Below are 20,062 nucleotides of genomic sequence, written 5' to 3' on the forward strand. Positions count from 1 at the left end.
CGAACACCAGAAGTTTGCAAAACAACTTCCCAAATACTAAGAGAGGGAGTTAGGATGACTCATTTCTTTAGAATCTTCCTGCATACACTCCCTCTGTACTCCTTTCCTCCTCAGGACAGTGGTAGTTTGAGTTGAGGTAATTTTCTGACAACATCAGCACAGAACAGCTACACTTTTTACTTCTAAAGCTGCAGAAAATCATCTCTAGCTGATGCTGAAGTGGTGCCACTAACCCTGTTGTTTCTGTCTCTCCTTCCATGGGAGCCCCACCTTTTTGATTTGGACAAATATCTTTACTGGGCTAATGTGAGACAGCTAGTCTTATTAACATGAGTGATTTAGAGCAGAGTTTTTAATCCAGATTTTAGCATTTGAGAGGCTATTGCTGTGCTTGGCATAAAGGAAGATATTATTCCCAAATTACAGCCTCTCAAATAAAAGATTAGCATAAAAAAATTATGGTATTTGGTCATTTTACAGATTCCATTTGCTAGCCTCGCGCTTATTCCAACTCAAATCAAATACATGTTTGTGTGCCAGTGTTTCAGTTTTAATGGAACGAAAATCTCGGTAGACAGCTTTTTCAAGGTTTTAGCAGGAAAATAATAATGATACCAGTGTTGTAAAAGAAAAAAATCCAGCCCATAAGAAAACTGCATGTTTTGTTATTTCTCCACCTTGAAAATTTTGAAGGGTGCATGTGGATTGTTTCACGCAGAATGTGAATAACCTGTTAGATAACTTCATGATTTTAATAAATAATCATAGTATCTGCCTGGTTCTTACACAGATACTTTCACTTTTACCATTTGCCTGATTTAAGATATTATAAGAATAGATACTTCAGGACACTTCTGGCTTTTTCAGAGACACACAAAAATTAATTTGACATCATTAGCATAGATATTTCACTTACTTTCTGAGTCATCTTCTGTGTAAATGATGAGAAGATAATTATATTCAAAAATAAAATTTAACAAGTTATCCATAGACATAATATAAATAACTCAAATATGCATAAAATTAAGAACATATGGATAGTGTTTATTGTTCAATCTTATTATTTAAAGGAAGGGACTGAAGGAAAACTGGATAAGGATTTATGGAATGCAGTGCTCAAATGCAACTAAATGGATTTATTTAGCAAAAGCATGTCTTTAATAAATTGGAGCTTATTCTTTCCAATGAAATCTATTGAATTGTAGACCATTATACATATGGTATCTAGGCCCAAACTGCATTTCAAACACTTGAAATTCTTTTCCCTGAGCAGTATCAGGTACTGAGGGGCCTGGACCACTCAGATCTGACATGTATTTTTGAGACTATTCCTTTAAAGATAGTTTTTTAATGAAAGCTATTCTGAAATTATTAGATAGACAGAATTCTTTCTTTGTCTGAATTCTGCCCAGTATCATTCATGTCCTGGCAGTTTAGTCACAGGATAACAAGCAATTTTAAAACCAGTGAAGGAAGAAGAGGGAAGCTATCACTAAAAACCAAGTGGTTCATAGTTCAAGGGTTGCTAAGAGCTTGTTCAGGGCTCAGTGCCGGGAACAGAATTACTTTTCTTTCATTGTTCTATTAAACTACTGCATGTATAGCAACAGCAATCACATATTTGTGTGTTATTCTATTAATCTGAATGAAAACACTTGAGGTATATTTAGTATAGGGAAAAACTTCTTGTGTAATAGGAGCAGCCAAGAAAGATATAATTGCACTAGACAGTAGTGGAGGCAGGACTCAAGTCATGTTTCCAACTTGTCAAGAAAACTTTTTTAAAGCAGGTTTTATGACTGTCTGAGAAATACAGTGAAACCCCAAGTCTGCTAATATTACTTTTCCCAGTCATTCATTGGCCCCTTTGTGGACTTCTAGCAATACAAATATGTGTATTTCTAGTGAGGACAATGTATTTTGTTATAGCATTCATAACTGTAACTGTTAACGGATGAAAAGCAGCCTAACCAAATGCACTGAACTATAAAGAGAAGATGGACCCACTGATGACTCTAGGAGGGTGCACATTTTAAGACTAGCTTCATAGAAAAGGCACCTAGGTCAACAGCTTGAATCACAGACCTGTAAAACGTGTAATAAAGGAATCAATTATTCAGAAAGACCAAAGGGAAACCTCAAACATATCTTTTAGTTTATTAATCCTGGATGGGCAAAAGCAATAATCAAAGGAGTGTAGACTGTATCCAGAGAATGTGTGTGCTTTTAATTCTCAAATAAAGGACAATTTTGAGTTTAGGAACCTTATAATTGGGAGTTACATTAATAAAAAACAAGTATCAGCAAAGTCTTCCATCTTGTACAAACTGAAAATTAGTCACAGAAGTTTCAGTATAGCAACATGCGGTAAGGTTGCTTGCTGGAGACTTTGGCTGGCTTAACAATTTATTTATCAGTTTATACTGCATCAGTACCTCCAGCCCCTCTGGGATCTCTGTGATTCTACACATTACATTAACTCATGGTTGTCCAGGTTCTTCCTTGAGAAAAGCTTCCTCCATGTCTACATTACAATATATTTTATTTATGAATTTGTGCTCAGGTACCTCAGTCCTGGTCTTATACTACTTAGATGCTTGGTGTTATAATCTACCGACTAAATTATTTCAGTGATCTCAGTGCTGATTGTACACACTGATGCTGTGCTGTAAACCCACTCCAGAGATAAATACTTGAGGTGGCACAGGAGCAGGTTTAGCCACCATGCCATTGGATTGGTAATTCAGATTTAGGAATACGGAGTCTCATTTCTTTCCTCCAGTTTTCTACTGTAGATTCTTCAAGCACTTTTAAACATCCCCCTCTGCCTTCATACAGGATTTGATTTTTTGGGGGGTCATCTGAAAAGAAATCCATTATTTCATAAGATCATTACTGTGGCACTTCATGTGTGTGTGCGATTTATACAAACTACTCCAGACAGGCAAGGAGCTTTAGAAGAAAGACTATTGAATGAATGCAAATGAATAAAATATTATGTCTCAAATCTAGATGTGGCAGCTCCAGAATACAGCTGTTGCACATTCATGAGGTAATGTAGGGAAGGCTACATGGCTTCATGTACAGAAAACACAATTAGAACTCATTTCAGGCACTGAAACTTACTCTTAAAAATTGGTTTTCATAATTAGAAGTATTACTACACTATGCCACAAACTTTTGCAAAGTAGGCGTCAAATAAGGCTATAATTTCTTACTTGTTGGCACTGCTCCGTAATCAGACCTGCCTTCCTTCTGCCGTTCCCTCCCTCCAGCCATTCAAACTTCTCCACTGTGCTGTACAGTGCATCAGTTTAAGCAACTGGTCCTGCTGCAGAAGGACTTGGAAGAAAGAAAAAAACATTACTTTCAGCCAATGCATTGCAGGGCTTCATAAGGAGACGTGTTGTACAGTGGAGAGTTTGGTGCAGAGAGCAGGAAAAAGCAGAATAGACTACATCAGCCAGCACTGGCACCAAAGACATTCATAGGGAACCAGAATCTTAAATTTCAAACTAGTTTTAGTCTGAAATAATATTATGACACTTGCCTTGCAGAAAATCAGGAGCAGCATTCTTTTCCCACATGGTCTTGATTGTACATCCTGTTTCCCTTTACTTAAAAGGCTTGTGGTTTTGATTCACAGCTCACAGGCAGTCAATAAATGCAACCTAACCTGCTTTGGTATCCAACATTAACCTTCAGCACAGTAAACTGTCAGTAAGAAAGAATTATGCTTGTTCCTCCCATAATTCAGTTGCTGTCATTTAAACAGCGCTAATTGTACAAAAACTTTTTTCATTTAATGAAAGTATTGGATTACTGATACTTGAAAAAATATAGGAAGATAAAATGTATTAACTAGTAAAACATAGGTTTACAATTTTCAAGAGTACTTCATAAAATATGCATTTATATTTGCTGTTAAAAAAAGATAACTGTTAAAAAATTTGTGCCAGTATTTTGCTCTAACTGGGACAGTCTAAGGACATAGGCAAAGCACTGTTTGTGGGCAGAAGTAGTGTCTTTTTCTAGACCAGCAAGAAAAAGCTCAAAAATAATTTATAAAATATCTAAATAAATTCTGAGCAGTTGCTTTTAACTTTTATTCAGCTTTGAAATATGCTGCTTCTATTTCAGGCCTGGAAAGCAATTCTGAGCAAATGTTGGGGTTTTTTTTTTCTGTTGGTACAATCTAGTTTTCCTAAATTATCTGATTTCCTTTTATAGGTCATTCTTATGCAAGAGGCTAAAAGTAATTAAATTTGCAGGATGAAAACATGGCACAGGCACTGCTGGTACCACCAGGACCTGAAAGTTTCCGCTATTTTACTAGAGAGTCTCTCGCAGCTATTGAAAAGCGTTCTGCAGAAGAAAAAGCTAAAAAGCCCAAGCAAGAACATACAGATGATGATGATGAAAATGGTCCAAAACCAAACAGTGACTTGGAGGCAGGAAAGACACTGCCATTTATTTACGGTGACATACCTCCAGGAATGGTATCTGAACCTTTGGAAGACCTGGACCCATATTATATCAATAAAAAAGTGAGTGAATAATCTATTGCACAAAAGAGAATATAATTTTCTACCTTAGAAAAGTTTAATCACAAAATATGATGGTTAGATAGTTATATCAAGCCACTAAATATACAGAAACATTCTTTCATCTAACAGAACTGATTTATGCTCTTCTATGCGAATCCTTCAACTTCCGTTGAGTTACTTGTTATTTACCTCAGTGTAAGGAAGATAAGCTTCCTTGAGCTTGCCTGAACTTGAGAACATGACAGAATTTTCCTGATTTCAATGTAACAGTAAGACTGGATATGACAAATGAGGTGTTCCAAGCATGATTTTGCAGTGGAGATGGTTGTAGATAATCAGGTAGCATCCATCCAAGTTAGTGAGATAAAGAACTATAACTGTATTCTTTGCCTCTGTTATAGCTATATAACATATGTAAACATATGTCTATGTGTGTATGTAAAAATATATCTACATATATATGTAGCATATAGGACTGTGTAAATCTTGGGTCATATAAAACTACCACAATGAAATGCTTGAGGTGCTTGGGATTGCTATGATAGTTCTCTGCTGCACAGCTGTCAATTAGAAGTCTGTGGCAGATGCCACAGAAAAGCTAGGTTTTGAGGAAGGAATCGAAAAAAGACTTTTTTGTTGTTCTGAAGACTAATTGAGAGTTTTCATGCAGGAAGAGCAGAGCAGAGTTACGTATCATGAGAGAAATGTAATATGCCTGAGTTACATGTGTGAGGCTATAACACAACCGGGCCATTAATAGCATAGTTGTGCTCCATGAAGAATTTAAACTCCTAAAAGAGGTGTATTTCCCCTTCTGATTTGCACATTCATACAAAGTCCTCATTTTCACATGATCTGCAAGCCAGGGACTTGGAGATAGAAAGACTAGTTCAAACAGATCCATTCAAGTAAAATGTTTGCTCCTTGACCTTTTTAAAAGTCAGGATCTACAGCAGAGTATATGGTTTTTGGTCTTGTAGCAATGATACATAAAATCTGGAAACAGACTACCATTATATGACTTAAGAGAAAGACAAGGAATAAACAAGTACATCTCTGTAGCTGGGATTAGTTGTAGACTGTGTTAAATTCCTCCAGGATCTGAAATAGTCCAGCCTGGGAATAGTTAAAAATACTTTATGTCCTGCACAGATTAGTAAAAGGTACAGCTGACAGTAAGAGCAGGTTCTCCTCTGTACTCTCTATGTGCTTATTTCTGCATGCTCCTTTTCAAGCTGTTCTCCCAGTTCCTGAAAGACCTGCAAAGGGTTGTGGGTAAGGAGAGTGAAGGAAGACGAAGCTGTGGATAATAACCATAAATTAAAAAATGCAGAAGGTGTTTTATGGACAAGTGCTTGGGATTATCTTTCCTCATCTCTCTGAAACAGAACAGGAAACAGACACAGTTGCTCTGATGACAGCTTGAGGCATTCCAGGCTGCCATCCAGATAAGAAAGTTGATATTGAGCAACTATAAAAAAAGGAAGACATAAAATATTTTAAATGGTAAAGAAAGTTTGTTGTTGTTGTTGTTAGGAAAAAATCATGCCAATAGTGCTCTCAATTTTGTGGCTAAATTTGTGGTTGTCTTTGGTTCACAAAACTGGTTTAAAAATTACGACTTCAGTAACAGGAACAGAAAATAAAGCAGAATCCATATGTAATTCCATAACCTAACAGTTGCCAAAGTTAAATAAACAGTGCTGTGGATAATGCAAATATTAACATTATTAATGGAAATTAAGGAAATTTAAAGAAATGAAAGCTCAGAGAGGGACTGTTGCCAAGGGCTATTTTCATTTATACGGTTTTGGTTATATCAACAGTTCCATGCAGATTCTTACTTATAATATAATTGTGTGCACTAAGCTCTTTTTTCTGACTAGCTACAAACCAATTCAGGAATAAAGTTGCATAAATAAGTTTGGGACTACAGTTTTCTAAACAAGTCTTCTACAAATGAAGTATCAGAAAACCTAAGAAGTACTGAAGTATACTTTCTAACCTCCAATGATCAGAAAAAGTAGTCAGACTTTTTGGAACAAAAGTGTAAAAACTCAGGCTACGGATGGACTTGTTAGTCTATGAGAGTAATTAGCAAACTGCAGAATCTTTTGTCACAGGTGACATCTGTATTTATGTTATGTACCGGCCTAATGTGCTCAACAGAAAACAAATGGACATCTTAAACGATGAACTAGAATTAGTCATCCCTCCTCCAGTTTGCAGCAGAAACTACTCTTAATCATCGACTTGTCAATGCAGAGAAAATCATATGTGAATTGGAGTCTGTCTTCAGGCTCTGCTGCAGCAGCAACCTTGGGACAGGCAACATCTTTCTACCATTTCTAGCTGGGTGACGGACCGTAGGGCAGAGGGAAATGCCAATGAGTGTGAGTCCATTCACTGTCATCCTCAGTGCTACGCTCGATATCATTCTGTGAACAGGCACCAGCAACACTCCTTTACCTGTCTTCTTCCCCACTGTAGAGTGGTTTGCTTTCTCTCCCAGAGACAGCAGACCAGATAGGCAGCAAAGGCCACGGAGAGGGCAGCGTTTTTCTGATCACAGCCAAGTTTTTACGGAGAATGGAAATCAACATGGAGAACAGTGATACTATATAGCTCTGCTGAGAGCGTAACAAAGACTCTATTATGGTAACACAAAGCAGAGCCATTACCATCGACAAAGAGCAAAAGGAATGAAGAACAGTCATGTCCTGAAGAAATTTCAGACAGCACCAAAGATGCAAGTAAAGCTCACACACAAATACACTTGGAATAAAAATGAAAACACTTAGGCGATGACCGCCAACAGGAACAGAATGAAAGTGAACACGAACTGTAGGTTTATCAGGTCAAATTTTAAATGATAATAACTACCTACATTTGGTGCTCACATATAGGGAAAATAAGAGCATATTGTTAAAAATGAAAACAGCATTTTTTTGAAGAAAAGATTTGTTGTTATAAGATGCCAAATTCTGGTGTACATCTGTCTCAGACTGCTCAGAATGTCAGCTGGCAATTTATTCATCCCTTTTATTTTTTCACAAATACATTTTTAGAAGACATATATAATTTATATTGGTAGTATTTAAAAATCTAAAATGAAAGCAAAATTATTTTAAAATTATGGTTAATTGTTTAGTGACAGGTGTTTGTCCTTGTCACCATATATATGTGTATATAATTCTGTCAAGTATTTGTTCCCAATACAAAATGGCGTTTAGAATTGCCCTTTTGCTGTTTTGGTTTTGTCAGTGTTTGCACAAGGTAGAAAGTATTTGATTAATTTGAAACTCTGACTTTAATCAAAGACTTTGTTAGAAATAAAATTGAAAATATTTTAGTGATGAAATGCCGCATTTTGCTATTATTGATAAACTGTCATTAGTACTGATGATTCCCACCAATTTTAGTAATATCAGAATTCAGAAATTTAGCAAATTGGGGAATTGGCTGTGGAAGGCTTAATCCACTGTATTCATAGAAATCAGTCATTTCCCTACCACAGGTAGACAGTAGAACGGATCTTGAACCTCCCAGGCGGAGAATGGACTACTTTAGAAGGAGGTAAAGACATTTATGTAGTCAACATCATATTTTAATTTTGTATTTCTTTTTTGCAGACTTTCATAGTATTGAATAAGGGAAAGGCAATTTTCCGATTCAGTGCCACATCTGCCTTGTACATCTTAACTCCTTTTAATCCCATCAGAAAAATTGCTATCAAGATTTTGGTACATTCATATCCTTTTTTCCTAATGTTGATTTAAGGGTTGCCATTTAAAACTATTTAATTACTGAAATAATACTTTTCATAAGGATATACAAATTATGTCCATGTGGGTGTACTATGCTAACTAAACCTATGCTGATCACACTTAAAAAGCCGCAATATCACGTGTGAATTGCAGTATGATCTTCATTCCTACCAAGAGGATTCTTTGCTGAACCACCTAAAGCTGTCAGAGTTTAAATATCAGGCTTTATATACAAATGGAGACCTGATCCCATACTAAGCCCTGCAGCTAAGGCCAAATTAGTAACAAACCATTGCACTTGAACATATCTAAGGTCACACTTTTACCAAGACCAGTAGTACTATTCACGAACTAGGCTCACTTAGCAAGGACAAAAGAGCATGAGTAAAGAGCTGCTTTTTCAGGCATACTTTTTCAGCATTGTGTTTTCAGCATTGGGGTAGGCATCCTACAAAAGATCCAGGTCAGAATAAAGGAGAATATTTTCAAATATATTTCAATCATGTCCAAATAACAACTTGGGCATAAACAACCAGCCTCTGCCTAAAGATCTTTTAGAAAGATCCCCCTGGCTTCAATGAGTAATTATGTCTGGGTACTCATTTCATATTTTTACAGACTTAAGGATGTGTTTCAGTTTCATTTAAATTCTAAACCTTCCATAATTATAAAAGTAATGCATTGTTTTACAGTAAGTGCACTATAACATGCCAGATGGCATACCATTTAAAACAGATAAAATTATGTGCAAAGCTTTATTTTCAGATTGTATTTAGAATGTCATGTTATTTGTACATATTTTTATACACTTAATATTTTTAATTATTTCAGTGTTATAAAACTGTCATGTTTTTCTGAGTTACATCCCTTGACTATAATCTACATTATTCAGCATGCTTATCATGTGCACTATTTTGACCAACTGTGTATTTATGACCATGAGTAACCCTCCAGACTGGACAAAGAATGTAGAGTAAGTTAAACATTTTACTTCTTCATTTTTACTACTTTGTTTTAGTGTGGCTCCAAACAAGAAGCATTTTTGGAAAGTTGCATGGAATGGGCTTTTCCAGAGTCATGAAGAATTAGATTTCATGAGATCATCAATATCTTTCTGGTTTCCTCCTGGATAATTTAAATACTTTAAGAGTAATGCCTTGTTCTTTAAAATTATGTCTGAGGGATATCTGAACTTCCACTGTGAAGTACGAACATGAGCTCTTGTCCTTGGGTGTTCTAAACTGTAAATTGGAAAAGGAGCTCCAGACCTTCATGCACACATGTAAAATTGTTGCGTGTCATTGGTGAGGCCAGCCATATATTGCTTGAGTATCCATGATCGTAGCACAGTGGGACATTCATCGCGGCTCACTGATGTGAATTACAAGTGCCAGCCACAGCAAGCACACACAACACCCAAACCACGAGAAGCTCAAACTGCTGAGGAAAGGGCCTTGCCTATGAAGGAGTAACAAAGAGTTCATAGAAGTAAGGAAACAACAAAGTATCTCTGCTTCTCTTTCTTGTTCATGGGTACACATGCAGATTCGTTCTCTAACAAAACGCAGATACACATTTTCCTTTGAAATATTATGTTTTTCTTCGAAATAATACTACTCATGAAAAACCTAGTTCTAACCACTTGTGGTTTCTTTCATTCCCTCACGTTCTCCAATAGTCATTATTGATTTCTATTTATTTCTTTCCCTGCATTAAGGAATCTTACTCTGAATGCTGTATTTAGAAACTGCACCAGTATTCATGTGTTCCCAGTATGCTCAACAGTGACTATGGCTTGTTAGGGTTGCTGAGAGTCTGAAAGGAGAGCAGTAGGGTCTGTAGGTAGATTTTCTTTATTCTGGAGGTCCGCACAGACCCATGTGGGTCTCAGGAAGTCCCTGCATTACACTGGTTATAACTGACTAGTCTACGTTTTTAAATGAATGGCTGTTCCCACACCAGGTAAATTGGTAATCATGCTCCACATCTTCAAGAATAAGAGTCTGGGCATGCTTTCTTATATTTAATGATTATTTATGAAATAAACCTGTATTATAGGCCTGAGTATAGTTATTATCCAGAACTGATTTTCACAAAACTCTCTGATTTTGAAATTAAAAAGTCTTCATTTTTTGTAACACTTAGACATCTACCTGATTTGTGAATGCAAGCACAGAGGCAGCCCTGTGAGTGCCAGCGAATGTACGTATAAACATCAAAGTCTGAAGCGTATCTATAAATACTAGAGTCTGAAATTATTTGCAAGCACAAAAACTGAGGTTAAATCAACCTTTTAAAAAATGAATAGCATATATGTGTCAGGTTCAAATTTCATCTACTGAACAACGATTACATTCTTAAGTGTTTGGGGCAAGTTAAGTTAACGATTTCCTCCTTTCACCTCTAAATAATTTTTCTTTTCTTTTCTAGTAAGTCATCTTTGATAAAGAATGGCACCGTCTATAAGCATAAGTATGCGAAAATCCATTATTCCTGCTTTGATGCTTTTCAGGTACACCTTCACTGGAATTTACACCTTTGAATCACTTATCAAAATTCTTGCAAGGGGCTTCTGCTTAGAAGGTTTTACTTTTCTGCGAGACCCGTGGAACTGGCTTGACTTCAGTGTCATTTTAATGGCGTAAGTGGTTCAAGAACTTTTTAAGCTTTTAGGGCATGAAATTAGTGGCAAATATTATTATAATAAATATATTGATTTAAAAGTATTTAATTTCTGCAACCTGTGAAGTTAGACACCGTATCACACATTTTAGTATTCATAAATCAAAGTAAAATATGGCAGGAGCCAGCACGGAGTGTCAGCCGCTAGTGTAATTACTGCTGAGGGACACTAATTTCATGTCCTACATTTTTCTCCTCACCAGAATGGAAGCCACCCCTTTGACTTCATGTCACCGTCCTATTACAAGCTAATTAGTTTCATTAGCTGTTCAAATACAAATCAGTGAGTTTCACTTCAATGAAATTTAAGCAAAATTGACGAAAATAAACAATTATAAAAGCAAGGTGTACTGAAGAGACAGGTAAATTTTGAAGTATGATTGCTAATATTGCCACAGAGGTTTTGAAGACCCACATAATTAGTATAAGCTCTGCCTCAATTCTGAATAACTGTGATTTAATCCTACAGGTATGTAACAGAATTTGTAAACCTAGGCAATGTTTCAGCTCTTCGAACTTTCAGAGTATTGAGAGCTTTGAAAACTATTTCTGTAATTCCAGGTAAGAAGTAGTTGGTGTAAGGTGTTAGGCCCCTCGTAACTCCAATTGTTATTTGTGTGCTGTCATTGTGTTTGTGTGTGAACTCCCCTATTACAGATATGTGACAGAGTTTGTGGACCTGGGCAATGTCTCAGCGTTGAGAACATTCAGAGTTCTCCGAGCTTTGAAAACAATATCAGTCATTCCAGGTGAGAGCGAGGTTAAACACCGAGGCTGACTTTCGTTCCATTGAAGTCGAATTCACTTCTTTTGAGCATAAGTCTTGCTGTTCGCTGCTCGTGTTGCCAAAAAAAAAAAAAAAAAAAAAAAAAGGCATGGATCATAAGCCTGGATTATGATTCTTTGCCTTTCCAGCATTAGCTTCTTTTATTTTGCAAAATCAGCCTTTGAGTTTAACAGATTCTTGCATGAAACATAAAATATGAGGCCTATGGGTTATTTTGCTTTGTTTTTCTGCATTTTATTACAAGTTGTCTCTTTTACATTAAAAAAGCTTTAGCGCTATGGCTTCCTTGATTTTGAATTTTTTCCTTTATTTTACCACTTAAAATTGACATTAGTCTTAAAGACAACCAAGTAACAACAAAAAAGCTACCAAAAAGGAGATAAATATTGCACAGGAAAATTTATCAAATGCAAATGTTTTTTTTTTCTTCAAAAGCACTTGCAATTCTATCTCATACTATCTTCATACTGTTGTGAAGTCATATTTAATATTAACTGGAAAGTGAATTATTGGCAGTATATTAAATGCAGGGAAAAATTAAGAAATAAAATCAAATCTATAACAGGAAAGCATGATTGATAAAATTTCCTGTTTGAGAATAACATTATATATTTGGTTTATTGGAATATATGTACATTGCATATTCATAAAAAAAGCTTTTTCTTTCATTCATCTTCACAAGCTCTGAGGCTGCTCATGAAGCTTTACTTTTTGAGAAATAAAAAATAATTTCTTTTAAGTGTCTGCATGACATCTTAATTATATGGGAAGGGCAAACATACTCTTTGATAAATCTATGGATCTTTTCTCTCTGCAGGCCTAAAGACTATTGTAGGAGCCCTAATTCAGTCTGTGAAGAAGCTCTCAGATGTTATGATCCTGACTGTGTTTTGTCTGAGCGTATTTGCACTAATAGGGCTGCAGCTGTTCATGGGCAACTTGAGGAATAAATGCCTGCAGTGGCCTCCAGACAATTCTACTTTTGAAACAACTGTTATTTCCTACTTTAATAGCACAATGGATGAAAATGGTACATTTGTTAATATGACAGTGAGCACATTTAACTGGAAGGATTACATTGAGGATGAAAGTAAGAATGACTGATATAACTATTTTTAATATATTTGTGGCTATAGTATGTAACTATCTGTGATCAAAAAAAGAATATTGAACGGTTTATATTTCTGCCTTATGCAGAACTGCTTACAGTCACTGGCCGACAGGGATCAAATACAATAAACAAGTACAATAACCAGAAAGGTTCCTAAACAAACTACAAAGTGATCAGCAGCTAGCCACTTTGATTTTATTATAATTTATTTTTATTTTACTTTGTAATACTTTCAGGTTCATTTGATTTATTCACATATATTTCTAATGCTTTCTACACAGCTCATTTTTACATTCTGGAAGGACAAAGAGATGCCCTACTTTGTGGTAATAGCTCTGATGCGGGGTAAGACCCTTTCAAAAATCCTCTGTTATGTTCTGTAGAAAAAGCAATAACATGAAACCTCTCTGTAGCAGTTGCAACTCCATATTTAACAGTGTTACAGAACTCAGAGAGTTTTGCTGCTAAACAATGATTTCTTACTCAAGTCAAAGTATTTTACTCTCTGGCTAAACAAAATACTCATTAACAGCCTTTCTTCCTGCTTGATTGGGAAATGATGTTGGTGTTAATGATAAAATCTGAACTCTTGTAAACTCTATTTTGGAGATGTACTGATTGAAGAAAATAGGGTGAAAGCAAAGGTTAGAACTGAGAAAGAGAATACATAAAATATTAGGAAAGCGCAGTAGTGACTTCATAGTTCAAGATGAATCTTTTTTATCAAGGCTAACTCTTTTTCATTACTGGCAAATTCTGCCATACATGTGTGCCCAGTTATGAGCCTAGAACTGTTAGCTGAACTCCGATACCTAACTGGCAACAGTGAAGAAACTTATTAAAAAAAACCCAAACATCTCAGCATTATGTGGGAGAACCCTAACAGTATAATTGGATTTAGCTAATAATGTTGTTTAATCTGTCTGTAACCTTAACAACATTTTAGCAATTATTTCTCCCAGGAAATTATTCATCTGCAATAAAAATTTTATTTGCAAAATGTGACTGAGGAGAATTTAAATATTTAGGTCATTTCAACCAGTGAACGGATGGAAAGGATATCTTTCATTTACTCTCTTATTAGTTCATTTCTTAGGACTTTTTTTTCTGAATGACTTTAATTGTAATTCATGGATTTCCTGTGGACAAATAATGCATATTGTTCCAAAAGATAATAAATATGTTCCAGAAGGAAATAAAAATGATGACTAAGTACAACCTGTTTGGTTTTCACATAGGCAGTGTCCAGAGGGATATATATGTGTGAAAGCTGGTAGAAACCCCAACTATGGTTACACAAGTTTCGACACCTTCAGTTGGGCTTTTTTGTCACTCTTTCGGCTAATGACTCAGGACTTCTGGGAAAACCTGTATCAGCTGGTAAGAAATTTTTATGACATAAAAAGTAAACTGTAGGTGACATACAAAATTATATAAATAGGCTTATTTGTACATGAGCTGAAAGCATAATGCTGTTGCAGTAACAAAGATAAGTGGTGGAATAATATATAGATATGCCTTCTACTCCCTAGACGCTACGTGCTGCTGGGAAGACATACATGATATTTTTTGTTCTGGTGATCTTTCTGGGCTCTTTCTATCTGATCAACTTGATCCTGGCTGTGGTTGCCATGGCCTACGAAGAACAGAATCAAGCAACCATGGAAGAAGCAGAGCAGAAAGAGGCAGAATTTCAACAGATGCTGGAACAACTGAAGAAGCAACAAGAAGAAGCTCAGGTAATGATGGAAATTGTACTTTCTGAACAGCCTTATTCTTAAGGCAAGCATAATAATCTTTTATGAATTAGAACATGTATAAATTGTGCAATGAATTGCAGGAAGAAAAAAGTCTTGTTTACCACGCAAGTTATAAAAATGGAAATAGCCAATGAAAATCAGGAACTAACCAAATAGCAAAAAAGCAAGCTAATGGTACAGAAAAGAATGCTACTAAGTTCACTAAAAGACTGTAAAAATAAAATATTTGTGGTAAGAGTGTCCTAGAAACCTGACTTTAAGTAGTCATAGTTCATGATGCTTTTATATTACAGGTCTTATGAACAGCATGAAAAAAGTCTAGTGACTTTACTTCTGGTTTACGGTCTGAGTGAGAATTTCCAGGCTTGCTGTACTTAATAGTTCTTCCCCAATATTCAGAAAATAGAGAGAAGGATTGTAATCAGTGTTCATTTAGGTTTCTATCCAGCAAGGTATTTAAGCATGTGCCTAATTCAAGCATACTGAAGTCAATCAGAAGTTTATATATCCTTAGAACATACTAGCAATATTTATAACAAAGGTATTACTTTAGAATTCTTTTAAAGTAATCTTTGTTTTCTTTGAAAAGAGAAGAAAATTATTTAATGTTTTATGAGAAAAAGACATTTTAGTAGATACTTTTGTGTGAAGTTTTCTTATCGGAAAGTAAAATATATGCAGGAATTCAACTCCGTGAGTCAGACGTCTGTCTAATTTCTGGACTGATTTTCTATTGCTTTTCATCTGGTGTAGATGGACAGGGAATGTTTACATAGGAATGTCCTGTAAACAGGACAATGTTTACAAAAATGCTAGCAAATTAGAATCTTCTATGAAACTATAGTTTTAGTAGTATTTTACAGCTACTTTCACTAAGTTAGAATGATTCTATAAAGTGTTAATAGAAAGTGAAACTCTCCATCTTTTCCTTGAAAAGAAAGCTTTATGCATGACCTGTGAAATCTAATTAGTATATCTCTATTTTAGTTATTAAACCTTTTCACTTCCAAATCACTAAAGAAAAAGCAGAATCCTACAAAATTCAAATTAAAAAACACTTAAATATCAGCAAAGAATACTTTTTTTTTTTTTACAAATCTGACATTTTCATCCATGAAATGCACTAAATCACATTATATCAAAAGATATCAGGAGGCTTTTCTAGATGTTTGTGTGTTTGAGAGTGGGGACAGAGATGAAGCTGATCCAGAAACAGGAAGAAGAATAGAACCATATGAAACAGAGAGTACAAGGAAGGTTGGATAAAGGCCCTGGAAAGTCGTTCCTTTTTTAAATGAATGACCACTCAATTCATTATAAGAAAAGCAGTATTACAGTCAAGATCCCTTTTGTACGTGAAAGCAGAAAGTATGCATTACAAAGTGGATCACTGAGCTGTTGAATTGGTTGCTGAGACAGAAAATGGGTGTGGGACCCATCCCTTCACTTCCTTGACACTGAACCTATTCATCCACAAACCTAAGTCATCACAGCGGTCTTTGGATTGCTCCACTTGTTTGACCTCTGGTGTTAGTATTATGAAGTAGATGGGTGATGACTCAGCATCCGCTGCCTTTGTTTCTGTTAGAGCATTTGAAGGACAATATTCTGAAACCAGTATGACAAAATTTTTAATATCACTTTTTTTAATTGATAAACACTTCAGAATCCTTTTAATACTCCATTTAGCAGAAAAAGTGTGTATCAAGTCGACTTGCATAGCATGTGTTGCATATTGTGGTGCAGAAAGCCATTAATTCATACCATGAGCTCTCAAACTATCCTTTCCTGCTGTAGAGAGATATCTCATAATTCCTGAAATACTTGGCATTGAATATAATACGTTTTGCCGGATAATTACTAGTCATCTTTGTTATATAACCCTAGTCTCCTGCCATTTATCACATCACCCTCTTTTGTAAGCTCACAGCTGCCTATCATCTTCCCAAACATATTTTCCACTGCAGAATTTCATAGCAATCTCCCAGACAGTTCTTTCTAGGAACAGTACTGGACACACTCTCAGTTCTTGCCTTATTTGATGACTAAATGAGCCAGTTTCCCTAATGAACAAAATCAGGTAGGCTGACCACTGTAGTTGAAGATACTGGTCCTGAGTTTTGGGATGGCTCTTCACTCCAGTAAGTCACCTCATCCCTTTCCATCAGAGAAGAAACCTAAACTTTTTCTTCTCTCTGGCTGCAGCAGCAACAGGCAATAAATGCACCTTTGTGTATCTATAACAAAGACCTATAGTGCTGCTACAGTGGGAAATGCGGGACGGGAAACTTGAAGAGGGAGGTAGGGCTTGAAGACATGTCTAGAGGGTGTGCCTGTTGCCCGTGAAGGTAGAAGGAAAGTGAGGGGAGTGTCCTTGCTGTGGAGACAGTGACGAAAGGCTGGATTCAACCACTTGCAGGCTGCTAGTTGGATTATGATACATTAACTCATATGGTGGATGTTAGGAATTAGTTTTCTCTTTCAGGACTCAGAGGGGATCAGCTGAATTAGAGCATGATGTGGGGCTTTTCGCGAGAGAAAATGGGGAAGCAGGTCTGAAATACATGAAAAAGCACCATGTTTATACTTTTCTGACTACCTTAATTTTAGACCAGTGTCTTGTGTGGCAAGTCTTTAAGGAATAGTGATGCTATTGTTCTGCTGAAATCGATGCTTGAAGTAGCTCATGCTAGTAGACAATGAGGAGCTATATAACTCAATAGTTTATCTTCAGTTCAATTTGTTTGTGTTTATTTGCATACTGCAAACCAGCAGTATTACCACAGTAATAATAAAAACAGTTGATAAAAGCCTATGAAATTGTTCATTTTTGGCCTACTAAGAATACCTTCCTTTGTATCCTGACAGGCAACAGCAGCAGTAGCAGCAGCATCAGTTGCATCAAGAGATTTCAGCGGTGTAGGGGGATTAGGAGAACTCTTGGAAAGTTCTTCAGAAGCATCAAAGTTGAGCTCAAAGAGTGCTAAAGAAAGAAGAAACAGAAGGAAGAAAAGAAGACAGAAAGAAATGTCTGAAGCAGAGGACAAAGGAGATATCGACAAGTTCCCCAAGTCCGAGTCAGAAGACAGTATCAGAAGGAAAAGTTTCCGCTTCTCCACAGAAGGAAGTCAACTGACATATGAAAAAAGGTTCACATCTCCTCACCAGGTACAGCACTCTTTTTTATTAAATCATGTATGTCTACTCTAATTTGGTTTTGACTCACATTACAGCAGCTTTACACATTGGAAGTTATGTAAAAGGTGAGTGAAGGAAAAAACAGTGGTAGTACCGTTAAGAGTGTTACAGTTTGGTATGGTTTGACCCATTCTATTAACAAAGAGATAAAAAGAACATACCAAGGATAATTGTAAACTTAATTAAAACATTTCTGAAAATGTATTTCTGATATCTGGTAGATTGGAGAAAGAATCAAAGACTCTTTGATATAGTACTCATATATTTGCATTAATCAACCATAGGTTCTCTGTTCTGCATCCATTTCAAAACTATACAAATAATGTGGGTTTTTTTAGCAGACCACATCATCAAAATACCCTGCATAGGAAATTCCACACTACCATTAGTTTCTATTGTTTTCCTTAATTAGCTTCTTTAAATGGTAGATAACGAGAAAAGTAGCTCTAGTGCTCCACAATAAAGACAAAATATATAGGGATCGTTTGGGCTTTATATTTGTAAGAATTTAGTCATGCTGTTCTTTTGCATTAGAAATTCATTATGCAAGATGAAGAATCATTGCAATCATAGAAAAAAATCATTTAGGAAGGACCTCTGGAAATCATTTAGTCCAAACTTCAAAGATCTACTACATTAAATCAAAGGATCTCTTCCGTCACTTAAGGATACCTTTGCTCATTTCAAGTCTACACGCAGTTACGGTATTTGTAGAAAAATCACTCAAAACACATCTCTTCAAAATGATCGTGTCTGGTCTCAGACAACAGATGACATTTTCCAACCAATACTACCCATGCTTAATTACCAATGTTTATTCTATTTAATGTCCATATCAAGTGTGTTAGTTTACAGACTCATAGAAAATATGAGATTCAGTGGCAGAAATACTTCACACTGAAGTATATGCACTGAGGGGAGGAAAGCTTAATTTGAGACAAAGCCTCAGTAATTAGTCAAGTATAAGGGATGATGCCTGGTCTGAAAAAGATACATTTGCATTTCTAAGAAAGTGAAGTAATGTTTATTATAATTAAGAAGAATGACCATGTTGTTCTCTGGTTAAGAAATAAATAAAATATAAGAAAAACAAATTATTAAATCTATATCAACTCCTTTGAGTAATATTATAGAAGTGTATTTCCAATCTAATAAAGTGTACTATTAGTTTTGGGCCAAAGCTGCTCCAAAAAATCTTTCCTTAATTGGAATGGGCTTTGAGTCAGGCTGATACAAAGGAGCTGCAGCCAAAGATCTCATCTTAGACTGCACAGTCCTGCCTCACTTAGAGAGAGAGAGATATATATATGTCTGTACCTCATAGATGAGGATGATGAGTGACTTGACTACACTAAAGAAGAGTCACTGACAAAGTCTGAGCAGAAAGGAATTTCTGACTGCTAGTCCTGTGCTTTAACTACTTGATAACAGGCCTCTCCATTGTCTAGTCTAAATTCCCTGGTGCTCTTTTACATGCTTCTGGTGAAGAGAGTGATTAAGGAATATATTATGCTTATATTAAATACGTTTTTTGGTGCACAGAAAAATTACTTAATACAGAAGCATGTATACTAAGGGGAGGAGAATTAGAGACAAAGAGATTCCACAGTAATAAACTTTCTGTAGCTTTATTAACATAGAGTAAAACATTGTTGCATGTATTTGTTCACACTCTGAATCTCTCAGAAAACTTTCACCCTATCAGTTGTTGCGAAAAAATGTGAAACTTCCACAGAAACTTAAGAAGCTTAGGAAAGCAAGGGATTTCAAATTACTTTTGGTAACATTAAAATTAAATGTGAATTGATGTTGCAGAAATAATTAATTAAAACCCATTAAAATCAAGTGAAAACAAATATTGTACGTGTCTTGTACGAGGGTAATTTATTAATTAAAGACTGTCTTGGTAATTGTTTTTGCAGTTGTAAAAGTGCTTTGGGGCAAAGGTTGCCTCCATATAACTGAAATAAAACTGAGCTGCCAGAGTGGAAGGATTACGGGCAGTAGAACTGGCAAAGGAAGAGCTGGTTTGTCTTGCTAGCCGTGCAGTTAGCTCCCTGGTGAAACAGGGTGGCAGAGCATGAAACAGCGTGGTAGAATGGTCAGGGGAGATAATCTGCCCACGCGGTCCCTGGAGAGGTTTTGTCCTTTGACACAATATTCCATGTGCAAATGAATGGTGCAGCCTGCAAGAAAAGCCAAGCTTTCCT

General features: G+C 35.9%; 1 protein-coding gene across 15 annotated transcripts in view; it reads left to right on the forward strand.

The window, feature by feature from the left end:
• Nucleotides 1–4,280: 4,280 nt before the first annotated feature.
• LOC309590419 (sodium channel protein type 2 subunit alpha) overlaps nucleotides 4,281–20,062 on the forward strand; it is a gene marked incomplete at both ends in the record, with an annotated part of 61,443 nt that continues 45,661 nt past the window's right edge. For 3 of the 15 annotated variants that reach the window (XM_082311562.1, XM_082311573.1, XM_082311574.1), the window contains 10 exons: nucleotides 4,281–4,547; nucleotides 8,180–8,316; nucleotides 9,207–9,287; nucleotides 10,827–10,955; nucleotides 11,654–11,745; nucleotides 12,601–12,873; nucleotides 13,176–13,239; nucleotides 14,133–14,274; nucleotides 14,427–14,633; nucleotides 17,523–17,822. In XM_082311562.1, coding sequence (XP_082167688.1) covers nucleotides 4,281–4,547; nucleotides 8,180–8,316; nucleotides 9,207–9,287; nucleotides 10,827–10,955; nucleotides 11,654–11,745; nucleotides 12,601–12,873; nucleotides 13,176–13,239; nucleotides 14,133–14,274; nucleotides 14,427–14,633; nucleotides 17,523–17,822 — 1,692 coding nt within the window. Of the gene's footprint in view, nucleotides 4,548–8,179; nucleotides 8,317–9,206; nucleotides 9,288–10,826; nucleotides 10,956–11,465; nucleotides 11,558–11,653; nucleotides 11,746–12,600; nucleotides 12,874–13,175; nucleotides 13,240–14,132; nucleotides 14,275–14,426; nucleotides 14,634–17,522; nucleotides 17,823–20,062 lie in introns of all 15 variants that reach the window. The other 12 variants (XM_082311570.1, XM_082311575.1, XM_082311564.1 and 9 more) reach the window with 6 other exon arrangements.

The sequence above is a fragment of the Platalea leucorodia genome, assembly GCF_965183815.1.
Source record: "Platalea leucorodia genome assembly, chromosome: 5".
Taxonomy (NCBI): Eukaryota; Metazoa; Chordata; class Aves; order Pelecaniformes; family Threskiornithidae; genus Platalea; species Platalea leucorodia.